This window comes from Heteronotia binoei, chromosome 9, assembly GCF_032191835.1.
Source record: "Heteronotia binoei isolate CCM8104 ecotype False Entrance Well chromosome 9, APGP_CSIRO_Hbin_v1, whole genome shotgun sequence".
NCBI lineage: Eukaryota > Metazoa > Chordata > Lepidosauria > Squamata > Gekkonidae > Heteronotia > Heteronotia binoei.
The window spans coordinates 89,804,791-89,831,016 of record NC_083231.1 but is presented as its reverse complement, the minus strand read 5'-3'; the positions used below and the strand labels follow the sequence as shown (position 1 = coordinate 89,831,016).

General features: G+C 41.8%; 1 protein-coding gene across 1 annotated transcript in view; it reads left to right on the top strand.

Annotated features, from left to right (window-relative positions):
- TET2 (tet methylcytosine dioxygenase 2) overlaps nt 1–24,804 on the top strand; it is a 116,009-nt gene extending 91,205 nt beyond the window's left edge. The window contains exons 4-11 of the mRNA XM_060246967.1: nt 1,825–1,915; nt 6,082–6,175; nt 8,773–8,981; nt 11,012–11,162; nt 12,416–12,505; nt 15,234–15,371; nt 18,984–19,344; nt 22,603–24,804. Coding sequence (XP_060102950.1) covers nt 1,825–1,915; nt 6,082–6,175; nt 8,773–8,981; nt 11,012–11,162; nt 12,416–12,505; nt 15,234–15,371; nt 18,984–19,344; nt 22,603–23,981 — 2,513 coding nt within the window. The 3' untranslated portion in view covers nt 23,982–24,804. The remainder of the gene's footprint in view (nt 1–1,824; nt 1,916–6,081; nt 6,176–8,772; nt 8,982–11,011; nt 11,163–12,415; nt 12,506–15,233; nt 15,372–18,983; nt 19,345–22,602) is intronic.
- Nucleotides 24,805–26,226: the final 1,422 nt, after the last annotated feature.

Sequence of the window (26,226 nt, the reverse complement as noted above, 5' to 3'; positions counted from 1 at the left end):
TCATCATGAGGGACTTGTATTTTCCAATAAATTATTGAAGCATATTTGTCTTAACTGGGATTAGCCTTAGTCATTTTACCATACATGCCTACTACATGTATAGTCACCTCACACTAGTATAGACAGGTAGCAAAGCTACAACCACAGTGTGCTGGAGTCTAATCCCTTTCAGTTACTTGTGGCTGAAAATGACACTTGCACAGAAAAAAGGCATAAGTGCTGTAGGCATGTGGAAATTAAGAGGACAGCTTGTTCTCACAATCATAGAGTCACAGGCCATAGTCTGTTAATGCCTGCTCCTCAATGCAGGATCTGCCTAAAGCATCTCTAGCAAGTGCTTGCCCAGCTGCATTAAAGACTAGCTTCCCCTGCTCACCACCTCTATAGGTAGCTGATTCCACTGTGGAACAACTTTTACTGTTAAAAAGTGTTTCCTAATATCCAGCTGGTACCTTCCCGCCCTTAATTTAAACACATTATTGCAAGTCCTCTCCTCTTCTGCCAACAGGAACAGCTCCCTGACCTCCTCTAAGTGACAGCCCTTGAAATACTTCAAGAGAGCAATCATGTCCCCCCTCAACCTCCTCTTCTCCAGACTGAACATTCCCAAGTCCCTCAGCCTTTCTTCGTAGGGCTGTAGCTGAACAAAGTGACCACTTGCTTTCACTCCTAACAGAGGCATTAACAGAGAATGAATGAAAACATTGCCTGACTTGGATGGGCCAGGCCAGCCTGATCTCATCAGAGCTTGGAAGCTAAGCAGAGTTGGCCCTAGTTAGTTCTGGGATGGGAAAAAACCAAGGAAGTCCAGGATTGTTACACAGAAGAAGGTATTGGTGAACTACCTCTGAACATCTCTTGCCTTGAAAACCGTACAGAGTCGTTATAAGTCAGCTGCGACTTGACAGCATTTTCCTCCACCACCGATGATAACACTAACTAATGAATCACTCCCCTCATTTTAAAAAATCCTCCCTCTTATCATTACAGTCTACATCTTGTGGCTCATGTGGTGTTTACAGTCTTGTGAAATCCATGAAGTAACAGCTGAGAAGCCTCTTCTCCTAGGAAGACATTTGTAAGGCCAGTGGGAAAAGCAGGAGGCAGCCAAACACCCCTCCAGCCCCAACCTCACTTGCACCATTTATTATATTTTCTTTACACCTGCATTTTAAATCCATGTGATCCACGTTGAAGGCCAGTTTTAGATTAAGGGGGAAAAGGGTCTCAAACTTAATATATAAACAACGCACTTGCACTTGGATTGAGCTGTAAAATTTTAATATCAGAGTGCAAATAGAAGTGCTCTCTCACACACAAACACAACCCCATCCACCCCCTCCCACAAATAGTCTGTTGGATGACCTGGATGAACTCATCATCTGTTCTAAGCAAGGTTGGCCCTGGCCAAAGTTGGATTGGAAGCCATCATCGAATTCCTCTGTTGCTATGAAGAGGCAGGCAAGGGCAAACCATCTCTGAATGTCTGTTGATTTGAAAACTCTCCAGCGATGTCATCAATCAGCTGCAGCTTGACACCATTTTACACACACACACACACATGAATGACCTACCATATATGAAGCAAAGGGTCTTCTGGGATGACTTTGTTCTGTATGCAGTGTATATTTTGGAACACTAGGGCTCCCCTTGAGAAAATTGACCTCAAAAACCAGACCCAATTAGAGGTGTAAACAGAACTGGCATGTAACTTGGCATGTAACTGGCATGTAACTTTTAAAGAATTCATTGAAATCTGAATATTAAACATTTCATTGAAATCTGAATATTAAACATTTTGTCTCAATCTTGTTTTTTAAACAGAGCAGATCATTGAAAAAGATGAAGGTCCTTTCTATACTCATCTAGGAGCCGGTCCCAATGTGGCTGCGATTAGAGAAATAATGGAAGAACGGTAATGAGCACTAAGGCATACAGCAAAATGAAAGTTTCTCCATTTGTGCATGTTAGAATTCTTTTTCCCCAGTCTTTGCCCATAAAGAACACCAAATAAAAAAGCCAAGTAATTACCAGTGGGCTGATTCTTCCAGCCCTGCCAACACTGGGCACTGTGTTATTCACCAGAGAGTCACAATATTTGACAGGTTTGCTGTCATAAGCTGCCCATTTTGAGATGGATGCCAGCAAATCCAAACAGGAACAAGCATTCACCAGCCTGCCAAGCAAGAGAGTTGGCAGTGACTGTAAAAGCAAGCAGTGACCTAGTATTCCCCAGTGGGGTCCCACATGCCAAAGTACATACGGGAGACAGGAAAAGGCAGCAAAAAATAGGATTCACCTTGTTTATATTACAAATCTAGTGAAGTCTATTTTATTTCTCATGGAAATGAGTAGCCAGCTTTGACTTTGAAATTTAGTAAGTAGCTATTTTTTTTTAACAGCACATTAGCCAGATATGCAAAGGTGGGATTTTATTTAGCTTTGACTTGTATGCATTGCCCACAGTGGCGGGCAAACAAATGTTGCATGCAGACTGTACACTTCATTATATAGGAAGTGTACAGTCTTATTAGAATTAGGTGCATTCTGGAACTCTTGGGTCTCATTACTCTTGCCACCCACAAACTTTTCCATGCTGTGCAACCAGTGCCTTTGATGGCATGCGCAAATCATGTATGCAGTATTCTGTTGTACCCCATGTTTTTCCACTGATAATTCAGGAGGTATATGAGTGAAAGAATTCAAGATTCTTTTAGAAACAGTTGGATAGATTGTAATTGGAAAACTGAAAGAGCACTGAAGAAAACTCCTGTGGAAAATTGGAACATTTCAGGGGGTGGTGGAAAACAGGACCGGATCTACATGATTTTCGAGGGGGGGCAAAATTAAAAAATGGTGCCCCCTTATGTGCCCATTCTACCTTATGGGCCCATAAAATAGAATGGACTCTATATCCAATTTGGCGCCCCCTCCCCGTCCGGTGCCGCCTGGGGCAAGCACCCCCTTCTGCCCCACCCCCCCAGATCCGACCCTGGTGGGAAATCCTCCTCTTTTCCTGAAGACTTTAAAAAGTTTTTCTGAGGGAAAAATTGGGAAAGTTAGGGAAGCACCAAACACACACACACACACACACACACACAAACCCTATGAATTTTTGCTTGCTTATTTGACTGAATGGATAGCATTTCAAAATAAAGTTTTACTCATCCAAAGTATATAGCAAAAAAGTCTTTTTTACATTTGCCAATGGAAATTTTGTGAGTGGAAAAAATTCTTATGAAACTGTCCCCCCTTTCTCTTTTGGAATGACTGAAATACTTTGAAAACAAGTTTTCCTTTTATTTGTTTGTTTTATTCGATTTTTAGCCCACCCTTCCTGTAGAACAGGCTCAGGGTGGGTTACATCATAAAACAGTCAACAGTAAAAACAGTAAAAGATCAATTTAAAATATATAAAATCTAAAATTACAAAGACTAAGATGGAAGATTCCGCCTTACAGATGTGATCTACTGTCCAGGTCCAGCAGATCATGAAGTGTGAGAACTTTAAAAGAAATTATGTTGGAAGAGGAAATTTAAGTATTAGAAAAACCTCCTATGTTTTCCCTCCTTTTCCAATGAGGAAAGTATTTTAAAACAAGGTTTTACTCAGAATGCATTTCATCCTGTGATTTTACCAGTGGAAAAATAAAATTAAAAAATCCCCTCACATTTAAGCAAAATAGTAAGTTATTTACCAGGGTCATACTAGATTTAGTTCAGCTATAACAGGAAACCATGGATTTCCACTGCAACCGACATTTGGAGATTCTTACCTTTGTACTCATGCTCTTCCCATTGCATGCAAAAAGATGAATATATATAAATATATAAAAAGCTTTGCTATCCAGTTTTCATGGGGAATTAACCAAATGTGGTGGATACTCAACTGCATGATTCTGTCTCACCCCTCCCCAGAGGAATCTGCTTTGAAAACCCCACCCCACTGGACCCACCATAGTGACAGCCCCAATGCCAGGAAGTCCTCTTATGCAGAAGGCAAAGAAGCAGGCCAGCTGTCATCAGGAGTCATCACATACAGGACAGGACAGGACAGGACAGGACAGGACAGGACAGGACAGGAAAGGAAAGGAAAGGAAAGGAAAGGAAAGGAAAGGAAAGGAAAGGAAAGGAAAGGAAAGGAAAGGAAAGGAAAGGTCCCCTGTGCAAGCACCAGTCATTTCCGACTCTGGGGTGACGTTGCTTTCACGTTTTCACAGCAGAGTTTTTACGGGGTGGTTTGCCTTTGCCTTCCCCAGTCATTTACACTTTCCCCCCAGCAAGATGGGTACTCATTTTACTGACCTCGGAAGGATGGAAGGCTGAGTCAACCTCGAACTGGCTACCTGAAAACCCAGCTTCCGCCGGGGATCGAACTCAGGTCATGAGCAGAGCTTATGACTGCAGTACTGCAGCTTTAACACTCTACGCCACGGGGCTCTTTCCATCACATACAGCTTGACTCCTAATAGCTCAAGACAGGCTGAGTGGGAAAGAGAATCCCAAGCATCATTTGGTAGCAGCCGCTGCCAGAAGCCCAGCAGTAGCCAGAGACAAACTGGTTGACTGGAGGAGCAGGACTGCAAGATGTCTGTCAAAAGGAGGAGGAGCTTGTCCTCTGGGCAGTGTCAGTTAACTGAGTGTTTTAGATAATTCAGTGCTGGATAACAAAGCTTTTACTCTAGTTACTCCTGGGTTTGCAACATATTGTTTGGGCTTGTGCCACAGTTCAAGGCATACACCATTTTTTGGAAGCCTGATATACAATGTAAGCAAAAAACATAGTTGGCTGGTCAGATGTAATGGCAAACCAGAAATAACATTCTCTCACTGTTTCTAGATATAAGGGGCAGTATACAAGCCTAGAACACCCAGTGACTGACTGTTAATGTAGCGTGATATGCTATTATAGCCAAATCATACCTAATTAAGTTCATGATTAATGTCCATTCCCAGTTTCTCCCCAACATATGGTGCTGCTTCTGTACATGGAGGGTCCATTTAGCTATCATAGCAAATAAGTGTCGCGAACCTCCACAAATATTCTGTTTTACACCAACAATAATAAAATCTGCAGCGGTATAAAAAAAATGCTTTCGTGTATCTTTTGCTCCCCAATCATCTTCTGATGGTGATGACTGCCATGCTATCATTCCATTTCAGGGAGAATTGTATTTTGCTTTTAGCAGGCAGTGAGAAAAAGCTGAAATCAGCAACACATTATCAAATATTGCTCCATTATAAAATATTGCAACTGGGGAGGGGAATTTAAAGCAACAGGTGACAGTGCAGAGAGGAGACTTAAAAAGCTAATAATCTCAAGACAAGTTCTGTGTTACCTGTATGAATTATTCCCCTGATTTTGCATTAGTCTTCTCTTCTGTTTGAACAACGGTTTGTCCAATGTGAATTCCTGGCTGATTTTGCATCTGATTTTTGTTGTAAACTGCCTTGAGAACCTTGAAACTGAATGGCTGGATATTACCTTTTAAGTAAGCATAAAATCCATAAAAAGAAGGCTTTGTTAAACATGTTTCTGGGTAGTGGAGACGCTATGTAGACTCCCCTCCACCTCTTCCCCTGTGCTCTGCTCTATGCAGTCTCCTGCTCAGGAAATGGAGATTTACACTTTTGTGCTTTAGTTGGCCAAAAGTATATTAAATGTTGTTTTTTTAACAAAGCAACACTCATAATTTATAACACCTATAAAAGATATTTAAGAGTACTTTATTTTGTTTTGCATCAACCCATATTCTGGCTATGAATATGACAAGTAGAAATGCTCTTATGGAATTTGTTCAGAGTTAAGCCCATTTTTATACAATGCTAAAGAGCCACTTTTGCTGTGCACTGTTTTGTTTGTGGTTCCTAATCTTTTCAGAGGGCCATTTTGCACATTCTTTTTTTCTTATATGGAGGTCATTTCTATGCATACCGTCTCCTGCAAAGTGTAATGGTAAGTGAAAAAAACTACAGTGGGGGACATTATTAGAGTTGGAATTCATAAACAAAAGGCACAAAGTGTACCTGTCGCACTCAGGCTCATGTGCATTTCTGCATTTTTAAAATATCTGTGTTAAGGTTTGGACAGAAAGGCAATGCCATACGGATCGAGAAGATTGTGTATACAGGGAAGGAAGGCAAAAGTGCTCAAGGATGTCCTATCGCTAAATGGGTAAGAATGCTGCTAAGAAGTATTTTAAAATTATATTTGGGGTGCTATTTTTATAAAAAAAAAAAAGGCAGATCTTTAAATAGTCATGCTGCTGTATGCTGTTAGAATAGTGGTAATCTACTATTCAGAGACCACCCAGTTCACTTTCTTATTCTACCATGAGCTTCACGTGACAATCTTAGAGCAGTCCCCCCCACTCTCATTCGTAAGGTTGATATGAAGATAAAATAGGAGGGAACCAAGATTGAAAGCTGCAACACAAACTTTTCACAGAAAATGTATTAGATGAAAATGAATACTCTAAGGGAGGGGAAATCAGTAGGATTCAACTGAGCTAAAAAACTACAGTGTGTAAATTTGTATTGAAGAAAAGGTCTTCCAACCTCATTCTTAATTAATGTTCTGTTATTTATTGACCATCCACAGAATGAATCCTAACTAAAATGTGTCATGGTTTTGTGTAGTACATGAACCAACCCTAATAGTTAAATCCTAAACAGAATTACAGTCTGGTAACTCCACTGAAGTCAGTGGACTTAGAAGGGTGTAACTCTGCATAGGATCAGACGGTAGCCATGCTGATATACTGTAGAACAATTAGATTTGCGTCCAATACTTTTGGATACCTGACAAAAAGAGGTTTAAGTCTCATGTACTCCCAAAATGTTGCTGGTCTCTAAGGTGCAATGGAACTTGAATCTAGCTGTTCTGTCTAGGGATGCACTGTAAGAGTTTCTCTGCACAAACCATTAAGAAACTGACACTTGAGATTAATGAGTAAGCTTTGGCCATTTGACTCAACTTCCAGAAGTGGTGCTGTATGCCTAATGCCAACAGCAGGCCACTCTGCCTTTGCTGCTGATCAGAACCTGATCATATCCAGGGAATAATAAGAATAACACTCTTTCTTTAGACTGCTTAATATATAATTAGAAGGAAGAGTCCTGCCTTGTAGAAGAAGAAGATATTGGATTTATACCCCGCCCTCCACTCCGAAGAGTCACAGAGCGGCTCACAATCTCCTTTACCTTCCTCCCCCACAACAGACACCCTGTGAGGTGGGTGGGGCTGGAGAGGGCTCTCACAGCAGCTGCCCTTTCAAGGACAACCTCTGCCAGAGCTGTGGCTGACCCAAGGCCATGCTAGCAGGTGCAAGTGGAGGAGTGGGGAATCAAACCCAGTTCTCCCAGATAAGAGTCCGCACACTTAACCACTACACCACACTGGCTCTCTCCACAGAAGGGCTAGTATAGAGCCAGTTAAGGGACCAAGGTTTGCTGTGGAAGTTTGCTGGGTGACCTTGAGCCAATGACACAGTCAGAAGTCTAACTTACCTCACGGGTTGTTGTGAAGATAAAACTGTGAACAGTGTAGGCCACATTGGGCCCCCACTGAGGAGAAAAGAGGGGTATAAATTAATTAAATAAATACATCTCAAAAGTTTTTGTGAATATGCAGTGTTATTGAATCTTGGGTTAAAAAAAAAAAGATGAAATCAGTCTGTGAAAAAACTAATAATTACAAATCAGTTACCATGCCAGATTCCCTCCAGTTTTCAGTTTCCATCCTAAGGAGTTATACTTTTCTAAGCCCACTGACTTCAGTAGATTTAGTAGGATATAAACTCTGCTTAGGCAACCTGAAAGACCACTTCACTTATATGCTCTTTACCTACTAGGTAATGCCGTCCAGTTTGCCTACCAAAGCTCAGTCAAACAATATATTCATATGAACAAAGTTTGAGTCCAGTAGCACCTTTAAGACCAGCAAAGTCTTATTCAAGGTATAAGCTTTTGTGTGCAAGCACACTTCTTCAAATACAGTGAAATAGAATTTCCTCAACAATCACATACAGGAAGAGAGAGGGAGGATGGAGGGTTTGGTTGTCAGGAAGCTCCAGTTAGAGTCAGGGTGCGTAAGTACTGGGTGATTATGGCTGAGATTGAATTAAGACCGTTGGTAAGATCTGTAATGACAGTAAATTAGCATACAAATAGAAGAGTTAACAAACAGATGTGAGGATGAAGTTTGAGTCCAGTGGGCATTTTGAAGACAAAATTCAATTCTGGGTATAAGTGAGAACTGAGAGACTTCACAAGTGTACATACATCATACATAGATTAGCTCTAGGGAGACCAGGTCTACCACTTCAGCAAGATGTCTTTTGGCCTCCGTTGCCCATCGCCTCTTGGTGGGATGGCGGAGGAAAAAATATCCAAAAAGCAGCATCATACCAACTGTGCAGTGTAACTTCTGGTGAAGCTAGGATTCAAGCAAAACTCTATGATAAAGCCCTAAGGGTGCCTGAACCCTAAAGTATTACATCAGCAATGTAAAAACACTTCTGGGTATTTGCAGGAAGTAATGTGCCATCAGCATGATGTCATTTTCCTCGCCCCTGCTTCTCCATCTCCCAGACTGGAAACCTTATTCTGATCCTGTGGTTGAAGAAAGGATCTGTGTTAAAATCAGGGCACAAGTTAGATTTTAAAGAGATTCAAGAGTCTATCTTTTGTACTTTGCAAAAAAAAAATCACTTTTCAAATCTTTTCTCCCCCCCCCCCCCCGCCACCCCTCCCCCTTTGTTGGGGATGCAGGTGATCCGTAGAAGTAGCACTGAAGAAAAACTGCTTTGTTTGGTGCGAGAACGTGCAGGCCATACCTGTGAAGCAGCAGTAATAATTGTCCTCATCTTAGTTTGGGAAGGAATTCCTCAGAGCCTAGCAGACAAGCTGTACTCGGAACTCTCAGAGACTCTAAGGAAGTACGGCACGCTCACAAACCGCCGTTGTGCTCTAAATGAAGAGTAAGTTAAGTATATACTTTTAGTCTTCATTGCTAGAAGAGCTAGATGTAAAGAAAAATAATTTCCATTCAATTTTACATTCTCCTTCCTGGATTGTTATTCTAATAGTCTAATTAAAGTCACTATATACATGTGGTGATTCACTAGGAGGAGTTAATCCTGTAAAAGGAGAAACCAATTTCCTCTCCCCTCACTTACCACAACTCCCCTAATGCTGTCTGTCTAACCGACTTCCTGCAGCAGCCTCCATACACTTTCCACAGTGTAATGGCAGCAAGTATGTGGTTGGGAGGTCAGGCTGCAAGTCAGCCATGATTCTCTTAATGTTCTTGCCTCATCAATTTGCTATGAACTCTCCTTGATCAATTGTGTGCAATGATGGCAGTAAGTTCTGTTTACCCTACATAACTTGAAGAAACTGTATTCTCTTTGGAATATGATTTCCAGCATTGCCTTGGCAGATGCTGGGAGATTTTGAGGAAAGTACCTTGGAAGGATGTGATGTCACTTCCAAGTGACACTCTAGGAATTTCCTCTAATCTCTATGATAAAGATTGTAGAGGGATGTGGAAATTCCTAGGGAGGCCATTTTCTGGCCATATTTTCTCCAGCTCCTCAATTTTTTTAGGGTGATGGAGTGAGGCTGAGGACAGGAGTTTATCCGCTGTAAGCAGACAGATGGCAAACCTATTTTGGAAGTTCCTTTTCTTCTCACCACGGCATAAAAGTATGTTGGTGCCATTTTGGGTTCACAGAAATGCCTTTCATGTAGCAACTATTGCATGCGTGCTGAGAGCTGTTTGACATGTCATGTACCTTTCAGGTCCCCTGTAAATCAGGGAATTTAAAATATAATAGACAGCTTATCTGAACCACATCTCTGACTTTTTCTGAGATATTTTACTTTTGTTACTGTTACATTTGTGTCCAGTTTAGGCACTGTTTCTTTCCCTGTTGTAGAGATGATGAAACATAATAATGATATGTAAAGTACTAGATTTATGTGAATGCTGAAAGTTTATTGGGATTTTCAGGGGTAGAATTCTAGCAGGAACTCCTTTGCATATTAAAGCACACACCCCTGATGTAGCCTATCCTCTAAGAGCTTACAAAAAAGAGCCTGGTAAGCTCCTGGAGGATTGGCTACATCAGGGGGGGTGTGCCCTAATATGTAAAGGAGCTCCTGCTAGAATTCCACCCCTGGGAATTTCATGAACAAATATAGATCTAAGCATGCTGACTAGGAAGTTAAGAAGAAGATATTGGATTTATATCCCACCCTGCACTCTAAATCTCAGAGTGGCTCACAATCTCCTGTGAGGTGGATATGGCTGAGAGGGCTCTCACAGCAACTGCCCTTCAAGGACAACCTCTGCCAGAGCTATGGCTGACACAAGGCCATTCCAGCAGCTGCAAGTGGAGGAAGTGGGGAACCCAGTTCTCCCAGATAAGAGTCTGTACAGTTAACCACTACACCAAACTGGCTCTCTTAACTGGTCCAGCTCATGCTACATCATATCTTCTCTTTCCAGCTAATAAAAATTGCTTTCCTGGAATGTTGGACTTAGTCTGGGGTAGAGCCCATGTTCAGATCCCTACACATGATGCTCGCTGACTACGAGCCACTCTCTCTCGGCCTAAGCTACATTAGGTTGTTATGAGGATAAAATGAGGGGAGGAAAGCCATGTGTGCTGATGAGCTCCTTGGAGGGTGGATAGAAGGATGAGTGTGCTGTGTGTAAAAAATACACACTCACTGCTGCAGCACATGGAGAGAAGCCAGTTCTTCCCATACACTACAGGTGCAAGCACAAAGGAGTAGGAGTGCATCTAAGAGGTACAAACCTCCCATTGCATTTCTGATACAAAGTCCTCATGTCATCCACCAACATAAGAACGACAGAAGATGCACCAAGGCTCTTAGTCTTAATCTGGTGTGTGTGGGGGGGGGGATGTTTCCCTCTCTGCTTTTATTTATGGACATGGTGCTGATTAGTATTTGTCGCAAAAGTAAATCTCTTCTTCCATAGACGAACTTGTGCATGCCAAGGGCTGGACCCCGAGACTTGTGGTGCATCTTTTTCCTTTGGTTGTTCATGGAGTATGTACTACAATGGATGCAAATTTGCCAGAAGCAAGATCCCAAGGAAGTTTAAACTACTAGGGGATGATCCAAAAGAGGTAAGAGCTAATTAGCTGCATCACTTGTAGGAATGAAACATTTCCATCCCAGTTGTAGTGGCAGGAATATTTTTTTACATGACACCAGGCTAGACAGAAAGTTAATATGTGCCAATGCTCACCACAGCTGATCTCATGATCTGTTTACAAAGTCAGGACTCAAACCTAAATTCCTCACAAAAAGTGCTGGGTCATACTTTGCAAACCAAGATTCATGCCCATTCCTATCCACAACCCTCCATGGTTTTTTTAGGAGGTTCATGCAGCTCATAGTAAGAAACCAGGGTGTGGGGTGTGGAAGTGAGAGGGGTCACTGAAATGGCTTGGATCCATTTCAGTCTAACAGCAGGGCTGGTGCACCCATCATCTGTTGGCAAGCCATTTCAGTGATCCCTCTTGCTCCCCCCGCCACACTTCAAAGTGGGGATTTGGAGTTCTCTTCCCACGGTGTCTCTGGCCCACAGGACAGCCATTCTACCCACATCATGAACCTCACAGAATGAGCAGGTTTGGTAAATGGGGAGCTCCATGAAGGTTTATGGTTCATGCTCATCCCTAGTCTACATACAAATAAATATAAGATCAGTTAAATGGCTATTATGTTTTGTTTTGTTATATATTTGAATAGGGTTGTTAAAGAGTGAACATTTATGTTCTCCTTGAAAGCAAATTGTGATCATTATGAATCTTCATGGTAAAATATGTTCTACCAGCTTATTTTTAAATGTAAACATGGCCTACCTTAAAATATTGCTGATCTTTCTTGCACATAGAAATGCTAATGGGTGGGGTTATCACATATCACCCCTTTTTTTAATGGTTTGCTTGTTCTATAACCTTTTCCATGCTACAAGTTGCAAAGCACCACCCTGCATGAGTAAATATAATCAATTTCCTTCTAAATTAGTGGGATTTCAGTTTATTGATAGATTTCATTCCATTGCTTTCAGTGAAAGTCACATTTACTGTGACTACAGACACTGACCCTAGCATGTGTTTAGGGAGATCATTTCATGGAACAAGCTGCTGGATGCTGCCGCCTCCTTGAGAGCATATCAGATTTTGCTCTTTCATAACAATGAAAGAGAAGACCAGTTGCATGCGTGAACTGGATCCCCTAGATTACGTTACATCCATTTTTATTTTTGAAATAACACAGAGTTGGTGTGAAGAACATATTTGATCTTTTTATGGTAGTATGTAAAATTGTGCATTTAACTGTCAATATATGAAATTACTCCTTATAAAAATAGGAAGAAAAGCTAGAGGCCAGTCTGCAAACTCTTTCAACTCTGATGGCACCCACCTACAAGAAGCTGGCGCCTGATGCATATAACAACCAGGTAAGTCTCAAACATGTTTGCCAACAACACTAATATACCTTCAAATGCTGCTGCTGCTGCTGCTTCTTCTTGACAATGGTGAGTCTTTGGTACAATTATTTTTTTTGGAATTGGAACCAGCAAAGCATGAATTACTATTAAAGGTATATTTGTATAACGAAAAGCTTTTTATTTACAATAATTAATATGGAATAACTACCTCTTCCAAGATTGCTGTGCAGTTCATAATAGTCAACCATGTAAATGATCTTTTCGAAGTGGAGGGTAGTTGAAAAAGTCTACTTTTCACTATTCTGTATGTGAATCAAGATATAGTGTGTTAAAGAGTTATTTAAGATCTCTACAGACATTATGCGCATGGTTCCTTCCCATATCCTAAAGGCAGAAGCTCCAAGTCTTGTGTGAAGGGCCAGTATAGTGTAGAAAGTGGGAGGAAAGCTAGGATTTGGGAAATTTGAGCCCCACTCCACGATAAAGCTAGCTGGGTGTCCCTGGACTAGGTACTCTCTTTCAGCCTAACCAACTCCTCAGGATAGTTTTGAGCAGAACATTTTTTTTTTTTAGCAGGAACGCACAGGAATGCAGTTCTGGCTGGCTTGGTGTCAGGGGGTGTGGCCTAATATGCAAATAAGTTCCTGCTGGGCTTTTTCTATGACAAAGCCCTGTGTGAAACAATGGTGATCTCAGGGGTGTGGCCTAATATGCAAATGAGTTCATGCTGGGCTTTTTCTATTAAAAAAACCCCTGGTTGTGAGAATAAAAGGGGGAAGGGAGAATCACATAATCATATATGTTGCCCTGAGCATTTGAGAAGAAGGATGGGCCAAAATTGCCCTAACTAGATATATCAGTTCCCACACGGTATGGTTCATTCCCATCTTACATGTTTTCCATGCATTTCAGAAAGAGAAAATTCCTGTAGAAGAACATATGGGATAGAAAGTTAACTCTGCTACTCTGAATTAAATACACTGCAGTTTGTTTTTGAGCAGTTACTTATTTATGTGGTTGTAAGAGCCCCATGGCGCAGAGTATTAAAGCTGCAATACTGCAGTCCTGAGCTCTGCTCATAACCTGAGTTTGATCCCCGGTGGAAGCTGGGTTTTCAGGTATCTGGCTCGAGGTTGACTCAGCCTTCCATCATTCTGAGGTCAGTAAAATGAGTACCCAGCTTGCTGGGGGGAAAGCATAGATGACTGGAGAAGGCAATGGCAAACCACCCCGTAAAAAAGTCTGCCGTGAAAACGTGAAAGCAACGTCACCTCAGAGTCGGAAACGACTGGTGCTTGCACAGGGGACCTTTCCTTTCCTTCCTTTCAATACCCCTTGATTTCTGAAAGAGCATCACTAAGGTGCTCATTCTTCATTTACACAAGCAATTGCAATGGGCAAATTAATTAAATCACTAGGATTCTTATGCTGGAATATTTTCATCCTAAGCAACATGATGTTCCTCTCAGTAAAGCCTCTAACATTCCCTTGGATGGCTAACAGACTGATTATTACACACATATAGTACCTTCCCTGTAATCACGATCAAAATCCTGTGTGTGCATGCAAAAAGGAAGCAGATGGGAACGGGTCATAGAAAGGGTTGCTTAGTTTTTGAAAAATCCTAACAAGCACATGTGAGCTGAATGTAGGTCACTTTATGTGTGACTTTTATATATGCACTCCTATCTGCATTAACATAAATACTGCTTTTCTGTTTATCATCAAGAAATATTTGTAGCCTGTCATAATATGCAAATATTTAACAGGAAAAATGTAATTAAAATTTTAAATAGCTGTTAATGAAATAAATTGATGACAGAGGGACCTCTGAATGGCTAATAGCTCATGAAAGGTAAACAGGGAACATGTATAACAAAGTAAGAGTCAAGTTGCACCTTTAAGACCAACAAAGTTGTATTCAGAATGTGTATTAGTAAACCTCTGATTATCATTGCTGGAGACAAAGACAGGAGATAGCTTTCTTGGCCAAGGCAATTTATGCCTATGGTGGAAGTAGAATGCTAGATGAGAAGGATCTTGGTTTGATCCAGCATAGTAGCTGTTATAAAAAAAGGGCAAGGTGATCAAATAAAAACATACACCACTAACATCTGGAAGCATATTAACAATGCAAGCAGTCAGATGGTCCTTCTTGGCATACATAGCCTTCCACAAGAGCCTCATATTTATTATACTGTATCTCTTGGTGTTCTCTATATGCCAGTCCTCCAACAGCCTTATAAAGTCCTCTCATAGGATTGTCCATATGGCAACAACTAAGTCATGGGTGTGTTCTCTGTTGGTAGTCCTCTGGAATAGGCTACCTGAGTGGGTGCAGATTATGCCATCGCAGGCTGCATTTAGGAAGGCACGTGGTACGGTTTTATTTCTGAAGGTATTTGGTGGAGGATAAACAGTTTTGGCATATTTGGCTGCATTTTTACGTTGGGGGTTGTTTGTCTTTTGTTAATAGACCCTTGTGGTTTTGGTCCTTGTAACTTGTTGCATTGTTTGCTGCCTTGAGTCTAAGGAAGCGAGGTGTGTTATAAATATTTCAAATAAATATACAATTCTAGATTATTGGGATTGTGCCACCATACTCAAATCTGGTGGCACATGTCTGTCAACCTCATCAAGGCAACAAGGGGTAAAAATATTATTGTAGGATGACATGGAATTGAACAATTGAAGTCCTTTTCAGTAATCTATTTGTTGTTGTTGTTGTTGTTTCCAGATTGAGTACGAACACAGAGCTCCTGAGTGCCGTCTGGGTTTGAAAGAAGGTCGTCCATTCTCAGGGGTCACCGCTTGCCTAGATTTTTGTGCTCATGCTCACAGGGACTTGCATAATATGCAGAACGGTAGTACACTGGTAAGCCATGCTACCATACTGAAGTAGAACTGATCTCTTGTATTACATTTGCTAGTTCTTGTATAATCTATATTTCCATTAAACTAGCATATTATGGTGGGCGGGGGTTAAATGCTTATATGAAAGGGGATGCTTTTTTTAGTTAAAACAAAATGGTGATGCTCAAGTTTGTACATAAAGTCCCTGGCCTTGTACCTTCCTGCTTTTGTCATACTGTGAAATAATAAAACAAGACTCCAAAGTTGCATAGGTTACATAGTGATCAAATACAAAGCTCTTCATGGCCATAGACTTCCTATCCCTCTATGCTCTGCCACAACCGCTTTGTGCATTTCAGCAGGCCTTTTTCCAGGTGCCAACTTGCAAATGGGCAAAATCAACAACTGCCCTTACCTATGCCTTCTCTGTAAAGGCCCTCACCTTGTGGAATGGCCTGCCCAAGGAGGTCAGGAATTCTCTCGCTCTCCTGGCTTTCCACAGACTGTGCCAACAAGAGGGCTTTTGCACAGGAAACTGGGCTGTACTGTAACAATATAGTTCAGAAAGAAGCTTTGGAGTAAATGGTTAGGGTCTTTGGTCTATATTGCTGTGTATTGCTTATTGTTAGTAGGAGTGTACTATGTAATTTTGTACCATTTCATGTGTCATGTTGATACAACAACAACAACAAGCCTTTGTTGGCATAAAACAGATTTAGCAGTACAAATAACAATGTAAGTAATATAAAATCCTGGAAAATAGAGTACACAGGGGAGCTAATGTACATAAAATGAGTAAAATATATGTAATTTCAAGTTTAACAAAATTAAATGAATAAAACAAATACCGTAATATATGGTCATTCCAAAGCCAGTCTCTGTTGGATTTCCATGGCCTGTTGAAGAAATTCGGCAACCGTTAAAGTTAACTCAGAGCAGGTGTCATTTAAAAGTCTGTAGACTTTGCCCGAATCAGCACAGCTCAACATATCTGCTAAAATATCTTTCAAATATATACGACGAATAAAGGGGACAATTCAATAATACATGGGAGATAGTTTCGATAATTTGGGATTACAAAGACAATGTCTGGCAGAGTAATCAATCCTGTTAAACCTGCCAAATAAAATAGCAGATGGTAATGCATTGTATCTCGTTAATGAGAAAGCACGCCGTTGTTGTTGTGCTTGCAGAGAGGAGAAATATGACGCTAATTTCCCTACAGAAAGAGGAAGTTCAAAATTCAGCGGGGAGCAAGTTTTGTTGGCGAGGCTATATAATGTTTGCATTTCAATATCCAAGATTCTAAGCTTAAATTTCAAGAATGCATCTTTTAGGGATAGCATAAAAAGTGAATCTATATCAATGCCCATAGACTTAATTTTCCTCTCAATAAATACTAACCAATTTGACATATTGGATTCTGAGTTGATATAGAAGGCTCTCCGAATCAGAGTAGAAATGTAGCCATAACCAATATTTAAATAATATTAGCCATGCTTGTGTTTACACAAGATTCATCCCTGTTTCTAAACAGAACTGCATATGGTACGCATATGGTGTCATGTTGATACTTATGCTGTGCTTCCGTTATGTCTTTAGATTTCTGGTTGGTTCTAGACTTCTACAATCCAAATGCATTGTTTATCAAATTTCCCATTTTGTTGATTGTATTGACTCACTCTACTTAACCCACATTGAGTTCTTCTGGACAAGGCAGTCTATAAATAACACAGATAAATAATCTTCCCCTGAATTTTGCCTGGAAATGCCAACTTTGATTACTTTATTTAAGCCCTGCAAATCTCCATGTGCATGTATTTTTTTTAAAAAAAAAGTTTATAGCCCTCAGGCTTATAAAGAGGACACAGAGTCATTTCCTTTCAAAAGTTAGAAAACCAAGAGCTCAGAAAGTAGGATGCTGTTAGTAGAAGAAATGGGTTCTATTAGAAGAAGGTTTACACTGGAATAACATTTTTTTAGTGCTTAATGCGCTACAAGACTCCTGTTTATTGAGCAGATGTGTATTTCTCTTCCTGTGGATGTTCTAATCCCATGTCCCCCTTTCTCACTTTGTCATTCAGAATTATGTATAAACATATTAAATTTAGCAAAAAAAAATCCTTATTTCCTCCAGTATCAAATACACTGAATAAGAAAATGTGTATCTTCTTCAGGCAGATGGGCAAACAGCCATCCCCTTCCCATGATAGATATAAGAAGCTACTGGGAGATGAAACATGCACTCATTTGTTAATGTTAAGGCAAGCATTGCCAGAGCTATTGGACAATGATGCCGGTGCAGCTTCTTGTGAGTACTGAATGCTGAGCAAAGTGAGAGGAGAACATTTGCTTTGCATGCAGAAGATTCAGTCCCTGTGATCTCCAGTTAAAAGGATCATGTAGTAAATGATGTGAAAAACCTGCACCCAGAACCTTGGACTAGGCATCTGTGGCTTAGTATATACTGGGCTGAATAAATTTAACTTTTATTTGGGCTCATCTGAAGCATTGCAAGTTTACCCACCTTCCAGGTGAACTTGCACAGTTTATGGGTTCCTAGCACACGGTTTGGCTTTGCAAAAGCCATTTAAAGAGCCATTTAATTGGCTCTTGCAAAGCCAAGTTGCATGTGTGTCTTCCCTTCCCTCCTCGAGTTGCACCGCAGCCAGGACATACCTCAGCAAGTGAAGGGATGGCATTTAAAGCCTTCCCTTCCTTTGCTAAGGCATGCCCCTGCCATGGCATGACTCGGGGAGGGAAGATATTCAAAGGGACATACTTTCCCTCACTGAGGCATGCCTCCACTGTGTCACGACTCAAGAAGAGAAGGTATTTAAAGTTTAACTATCTTCTCTTCCCTCCCTGAGTCATACGCCACAACAGCAGCACACCTCAACAAGGAAAGGGAAGGTGTTTAAAGAGACTGCGGATTCTTTAAACGTGCTCTCCTCAGTTGGTGAAGCATGCCACTGCTGCAGCACGACTTGGGGAGGGAAGAGAACATATGGAGCTGAATAAATTCAGCAGTATCAATTATTTCCTGATTCAGGAATATCAGTATATAGCAATGTTTTTCAGGCTTGGTATACTCAAATCTGAAAAATACTGATTTTGTGTGTGTGTGTGTACACCCCTACTCTACTGTCAGCATAGACAGTATTGACTTTAATATATCAGTGCTCTGATTCTTCTAAGGCAACTTTATGTGCCATGTGAAAACATCTGTATTCAGAAGCATTCCTTAAATCAGTACTTGCAGTACTGGTGGAAAAGGAAGCCTACAGCTTTCTTGATGGCTAAAGAATCTCATGGCTCCCACTGTTGCTCTCTGCTATTGGACTTACCAGGTTATAGGATTTAGTTTTGAATGTTTGATTGGTTTTGTCACTTCCTTTGACAGATCTAGAATGTCGAATTAGAACGTTGACTGGTAGACAGGGAAAAAAATAGATTATGCTGTCTTGGATGTTAAATCTTACTTTTTAATTTAGTTTTGCAAAAAGAAGAAGCCATTCAAGATAAGTCAGTCCAGGGATGCTTTTAAAGTGGTGGCAACAGTCTGGCCAGTCTGAACAACAGAATTTTGTTTTCAGATATTGTAGGAGGTCATTCTGCCATGTTGCTTTAACAGGTGTGCACATTAACCAGAGAAGACAATCGTCAAATTGGCCAAACACCAGACGATGAACAACTGCATGTGCTGCCTTTGTATAAAATCTCCAATGTAGATGAGTTTGGAAGCACAGAAGGCCAGGAGGAGAAGAAAAGGAACGGCAGCATCCAAGTCCTTACCTCTTTCCGGAGAAAAGTCAGGATGCTGGCAGAACCTGTTAAGACGTGCCGGCAAAAAAAGCTGGAAGCTAAGAAAGCAGCAACTGAGAAGCTTTCCTCAATGGAGAATGGGTCAAGCAAACACGAGAGAGAGAAATCAGCCGCAGCACGTCAGAAGCAGGCCAGCTCAGAGGCTTTGGGTCATGCCAAACAGCTAGCAGGTATTTTCCAAGAGCAGCTGTGTTGATCTGCGTTAGAACAGCTAGATTTGAGTCCAGTAACACTATAGAGACCTTGCAGCTTCAGAATGTACAAGTGCGGGCCCACAGAACTTGTGGAGCAAGGAGTCCCATATCTCCTCCCTCACTGAGCCTGGTGAGACTCCAGCCCCTTCTCCACCTACTCTGGAACCTCTGCACCCAGGCGCTCAGCACCCAGAGGCCTCCACAGCTGTTGCAGTGCCCAGAGCAAGTAGTCACTGGCCTCTGCACTCAGGTTCACAGCACACATTGAGCTCTGCATGCTGCTGCCACCACATTGGGCGCAGCAACCACCAGCCTCCATCACCAGTGTGCCTGGGCATGGAGCAGCAGCCAGCTTTCACCATTGCTAGGCTTGGAACAGCTGTCAGCAGCTGCTGCGAGCCTGAAGCAGCTGCTGGCATCTGTTATGGCTTAGCTGGAGCAGCTCCCTGCATGTGCAGAGAACACTGCTTTACTTTCCAGAAGTTTAAAAACCTCCCATTTATTTTTAAAAAAAAATCAGGGTTTTTTGCAGACCTGGGAAGTGCCCCAAGTTTATTGAAAAATCTGTTTAGCCTCTGTGTGGCCCCAATCCACAGGTTTAGCTGTCCGCAGATGAGGGGCATGGGTGCTTGTAAGATTCTCATCTGTGTTTGATTTAATGACATTGGTACTCCACATTTTCTAATGTCTTTGTTGCTTCTCTCAGAGTTTTGTAAAGCATAAAGAATTATTCAGAAGTATTTAGTGGGAAATGAAGGCAGATGAGGAACTGTCCAGGGATTCCATTACTCTCTCCTATAAAGCTGTTTCCACACAGGTGCTTTGCTGAAGGTTCAGTGCTGCTGGGAAGTAGGATTTTTTCCCTGCTTTCCCCATACCATGTTCACTACCCAGTTTCTGCAGTCTCACCCAAATCTGCAGTGTTTTTAAAAACATCACAGCCAGATTGGGGTGGCTTCCATGTGGATCTGGATCTTCCCAGTCTCACCAACATAGCAGCAGTTTTCCCTGCCTTTGTCCCTGCAGCAGCCATCACCACACATGCCTTCAGGCTTCTTTAAAAACTTGTTGAAGTTTTTAAAATCTGCAATTTGCCTGTTGATGCAATGGTACATGGGTATTCCATTACTTGTTCAAAAAAGCCCACCTTGGTAGTGGGTGGGGTGGCCACTGTGGGGACTCTGGCAAGGAAAATGCAGGGAAAGCTGTCATCTGGAATCCCCATTGCTAAGCTATGGTGGGTTTTCATCTGAATGAATCTATTGTTAATTCTTCATGCAGAGAAAGGGCCACTCCCTTATACTTAACATTATTTATTTAGAAAAAAATTATGCCACCTTTTCTGATCTGCTCAAGGTGATTCATAATTAAGATTGGGGGGGGACACCACACTATGACGAATTTCCCACTAACATTGCTCCACCTCCAGGCTTCTGTCCACTGCCCCCCCCCCCCCCAAAAGCTCAAGTTATCAATTTCTCACCAGTTGCTCCGTGGGTGCATTTTTAGCCATGGCAACCTCCAGTTCCCTGCACTGTTTTTTGATGCTGTCTTTTCAGGATTATGTTGGCACGCAGGGAACTGGAGGTTACCCCAGCTCAGAATGCACCCCGCGGAGTAACTGGTGGGAAATCGATGGCTTGCTCTGTGGCAAACAGAAGCCTGGGGGCGGAGCAATGCTAGTGGGAAATCAGTCTATGTCACTAAGAAAAAACAAAAATGTGTCAATGTCAATACAAATATTGCCTGGAAAAAGAGCCAATAAAAGGAAGCCAGAATATAAGGTGCTTAAAAGTCCACAGACTAGGAGTTGACCAATAAAAAGGCTTTAAAAAGATGGCACCCCTTGGTTAAAAGCCTGGTTAAAGAAAAAATGTTTTGACCTGGCACCTCAAAGAAAGTAACGTAGGTGCCAGGCAAACCTCAAGGTTGAGATATGCCACCACTACAGGTTTCCTGTGCATTATTTGTTTCATGGATAAATATGCTAAGCTGTTTCTATGTAATTGCTTATTCAACTATTGCAGCTATCTTAAGAAACATACAGAGCAAATATACATACTACCTTTTGTTCACCATTTTCTTGCTGTTGTAAGAAAAACTATATTTAACAACTTGTCCTCTTTTCCCCTTATGTAGTTTGCATCACATTTTGGGTGATGCTATCAAATGCCTTACCAAAAAAATCTAAGAAACACCAGCATTTAAACATGTTAGTTTACACAACATGGAAATGGCTCTTCTGAGATCCCTGGGCAATACTGTTCCTCATAGTTTTGAAAGCCTTATGTGGGGCTTTAGAGTATGCTGCAAGATGGAACAGCTTCCGACCCCTACAGAGACCAAGATGCATTCTCTTTCTCAGCATGGTTTGGTCTGTCTCTCCAAGTTTAAATTTGTTTCTCCAGAAGCAAGGTGAAAACAAAAGTACTCATAAGGATAATGTGGGAGAATGGGGTAACCATGTTCACCAGATCTGGCCTCGACCCATGCTTTTGCCACAGTCATGTCAGCCACCTCCACAGTTCATTTGGGAGAGAACACATAGGAAGAAGCCCGATCCTCCCCAGACTTCAAACCCTGCTTGAGTAGCAATATCCCTTTGGGTTTTTTTGTGACATGGCTGTGGGCTCAATGATGACACACATGCATTCCATTCAGAAGTTTCCAAGTTCTGTCCCTGGCACCTTCAGAGTGGTAGGATCTCAGGCAGCAAGTTTGGGGGAAGATCTTTCCCTGCTTGAGACCCCAGAGAGCCACTGCTAGTCCTTGATGCACCAGTAGTATGACTCAGTCAAAGGTATATGTAGATAATCTTCACTAGAAGAGTGTACTGCCCACACTGCCAGTTTACAAGGAGTGCCCAAGAAGACTGGGACCGATTTCCCACTAACCTTACGCTTTTCTCACGTTCTTCTCTGCAGGGGTTCTGTCGGATTTCACACTATCTGCCCCAGGGCTGCAACTAGCTTTGCCTTTTTCACATGGCAAACAGAAACTTCCAATAACCAGTTTCTGTTTGCCGCATGAAAATGGCGAAGCTAGTTGCAGCCCTGGGGCAAATAGTATGAAATCCAACGAAAGGCCACTGAGAAGAGGAGCGTGAGAGCAGCATAAGGCTAGTGGGAAATCGGTCTGGGTCTCTTACTCCCATCTGTGACCAAAACAAAAAAAACCCCTAGCTTTTAGAGATGTTATACCCTAATATTTCTTTCCTTTTTTTCTTGACCACAGATCTGTTACGTCTTTCAGGGCCAGCCATATCCCAGCAGCAGCTCTGTCAGCTTCCGCATCACACCCTCCCTAGTAAACCTCAGTCAAACCACATCAACTCATACTCTGCTTCAGGTCCCGCAAACCTCTACATGGGTCTGCCTAACTCAGCAACTGCATATCCAAATTCTTCACATGCTTCAGATCCTTATGGAGGGTCCAACCCTATGAATATCTACCCAGCCTCTTCACAGCCTACAGGAGCATATTTGAATTCTTCCAGTCTGATGAATCCCTATTCTGTTCACTTAGGTCAAAATAACCAATATCCTCATTACCAGTGCAATGGAAACTTGCCTATGGACAGCTGCCCCTCATACTATGGCTCCTATTCCTCTCAGCCTCAGCATATGGACTTGTTCAGGTATCAGAGCCAAGACTCTCTATCTAAATTAAGCCTACCGCCAATTCATACATTTTATCAGCATAGGTTTGGAAACAGTCAAAACTTTGGGCCCAGATACTTGAATTATGGAAACCAAAATGTGCAAGTAGATGCTTTCAACAGTTGCACCATTAGACCAAATGTTCACCATGCAGGGTCTTTTCCTCCATACTCCACTCATGAGACTGATGATCCTTTTATGGACATTGCCTCTAGACTCAGATCTAATCTCAGTAATCCAGGCATGGACTACGTGACTAAAAACAGTGATCATCTATATCCCCCTCCACACCTAACACATGACTACCACTCTGCTGCAAGTATGTTCAGTGGTCCTCCTCATTCACTCCATCTCCAAAACAAGGATAATCAAGCAGCAAATGGGTTTCCAAACATGCTTCCAGGTCTTAACCATCCTAGGATTGCTTCCCATGAAGGCTTAAATAAAACTGAGATGCTCAATACAGAGGATCCTGGTGAGGTTTGGTCAGACAGTGAGCAGAGCTTTCTGGATCCCGAAATAGGAGGTGTGGCTGTTGCCCCGTCCCATGGGTCACTTCTCATAGAGTGTGCAAAACGTGAGCTCCACGCAACCACCCCGCTGAAAAATCCCAACCGGAACCATCCCACAAGGATATCGCTTGTCTTCTACCAGCATAAGAGTATGAATGAGCCAAAGCACGGTCTCGCTTTGTGGGAGGCAAAAATGGCTGAGAAGGCACGAGAAAAAGAGGAAGAATGTGAAAAATATGGACCAGATTATGTGCCTCAGAAAGTGCATGGTAAGAAAGTGAAGCGGGAGCCAACAGAACCGCATGAGAACCTGGAACCAACTTACATGCGCTTCATCAAGTCTCTTGCAGAAAGGACTATGTCACTCACAACAAACTCCACAGTTACCACATCTCCATATGCCTTCACACGGGTTACAGGGCCTTACAACAGATATATATAAAACTTCAGATCTTTGTCCATTACCTCATTTGTTTAAACTATTCCGTAAGGTAATAATTCTTTTTGCTTCTGAACAGGGAGAGAGCAAGAGATCATGTTGTTTTGGTGGTTTTTTTCCCTTTTCCAAACTCCTCAATGGGAAAACCAGCACACCAGCAAAAGAGGCAATGTTACCATCGCACTTACTAAATGGTCACAGATAACATCTGAAGAACTAAAACCCAAGCACCCTATGCAAAATTTAATAAATGACATTCACCAGTTTACATTCAAATACTGGTTGAATACTGGGAAAAAATTATCCATATGCATAATGTTTAAATTTTTCATCTGTGATCATTTTTAATGAAAGCAAATTAAGAGAGAGATGGATTTTTTTAAAAAAGAAAAAAGTAGAAATCCTAAAGTATTTCAGTGGCAAAACTTTCAAAATTCCACCTGGTGCTTATTCTCTGATGTGCTGAAATACTGGATATATGGCTTTTTAACATGCAGGGTTTTTTCTGTAATCTTCATATTGACTTGATTTTATTCATCAGGATAGCTGCATATATTAATATGATGAATACAAAGCAAAACACTGAATTTGTTTGGATATTCTAAAACATGGTGCTATGTACAAGAATGGTGTCTAATGCAGTAGCTGAAGAGTTAAATGACTTACTAACCAGGACTATGTTAATGTTGTATGCTGCTCTCCTTGAATGGCTAACAGGACCTTAACATTAATGTTTATATATCTAAATAATCTGTTGTTTTGAAAAACCCAGTTTTTAAAATTGAATGAACTGTTATGATCCAGAGCCAAGATCCAACAAAGCTATATCTGATAGGGTTGCCAGGTCTGTGTTGGAAAGTATCTGGGGACTTTGGGGGTAGATCTGGGAGTAGGTGGGGGTTGGGGTGGGGAGGGGCCTCATCATGGTACAGTGCCATATAGTCCACCCTTCAAAGCAGCCATTTTCTTCAGGGGAGCTGAATGCTGCTAGCTGGAGATCAGTTGTAAAAGCAAGAGATCTCTAGGCCCCACCTGGAGGCTGGCAAGCAGGAAGGACATTGCAGGTGGAGTCAGAGACCCTCTGTTGAAGCTTCTCCACTGCAGCTGCTCTCCAGCAGGTAAAGCAGCATTTCAGATTTCTAAATTGGAAAGTAGTTTGCTTCTTGAGCAATGGGAGTTCATAAGACACGTCATACGGCCAGTTTACAGGGCAAGTAAACACAGGTATTGTTTACTTGTCTTGTCTGGCATCTAAATGTCTTTCCCCAAGCCAGGGCAAATTACTGCATTTTCACAGCACTTGGACAGCAGTGGTAACAATTCTAAATTAACAGTAGGGTTACTTCCATGCAGGGTTTTGTTTTGTTTTTTTAGCAAGAACACAGTTCCAGGTGGCTTGGGATCCCAGTGTGTGGCTAAGTACATAAATAAATTCCTGCTGGGCTTTTTCTACAAAAAGGTCCTGTATGAAACAATGGTGATGTCAGAGGGTGTGGCCTAATATGCAAATGAGTCCCTGCTGGGCAGTTTCTACAGACAAAGCCCTGTTTCCATGCCAAATTGAAGTGGATTGTTTTGGAGAATCCATGGAAGTGGATTTTTTAAAGCATTTTGGGGTGTTCCTGTGCTTTTATGTGATCCTTTTTTGGGGTGGAGGGAATGGCAGTTGTAGTGTACTTGCAGGAGGGTGTGCACTTTTTAAAGGTCCTGCCCAAATTGATGCCATTTTCCTTGCCTCAGCATCCCCGCCCCCCGTTGGCCCCCACTTTCCTGTGTGCCACTGAAAGGCTTTTTCTGACTTAAAAAAAAAATCAGCAGTTGCAAGATCATTATAGCACTGACTGTTCTCATGTTCATCCCAGCTTTCTACTTTTAAAAAAGTCCCTAGTCCTTTTTGTTGTGCAGATGGTCTTGAAACAAAAAGGGCTAGAGACTTTTGTTTCTTAAAAAGATGGGGATTCAGTATAAAGAACATAAGAGAAGACATGTTGCGTCATACCAGTGGCCTATCCAGTCCAACACTCTGTGTCACAAAGTGGCCAAAACCCAGGTGCCCAGGAGGTCCACCAGTGGGTCCAGGGCACTAGAAGCCCTTTCACTGTTGCCCCCTAAGCACCAGGAATACAGAACATCACTGCCCCAGACATAATGTTTCACCTATACATAGTGGCTAACCCCCACTCATGGACCTCTGCGCCATATGTTTATGCAAGCCTCTCAACAGTAGATTTTTAAAACATTATATGTA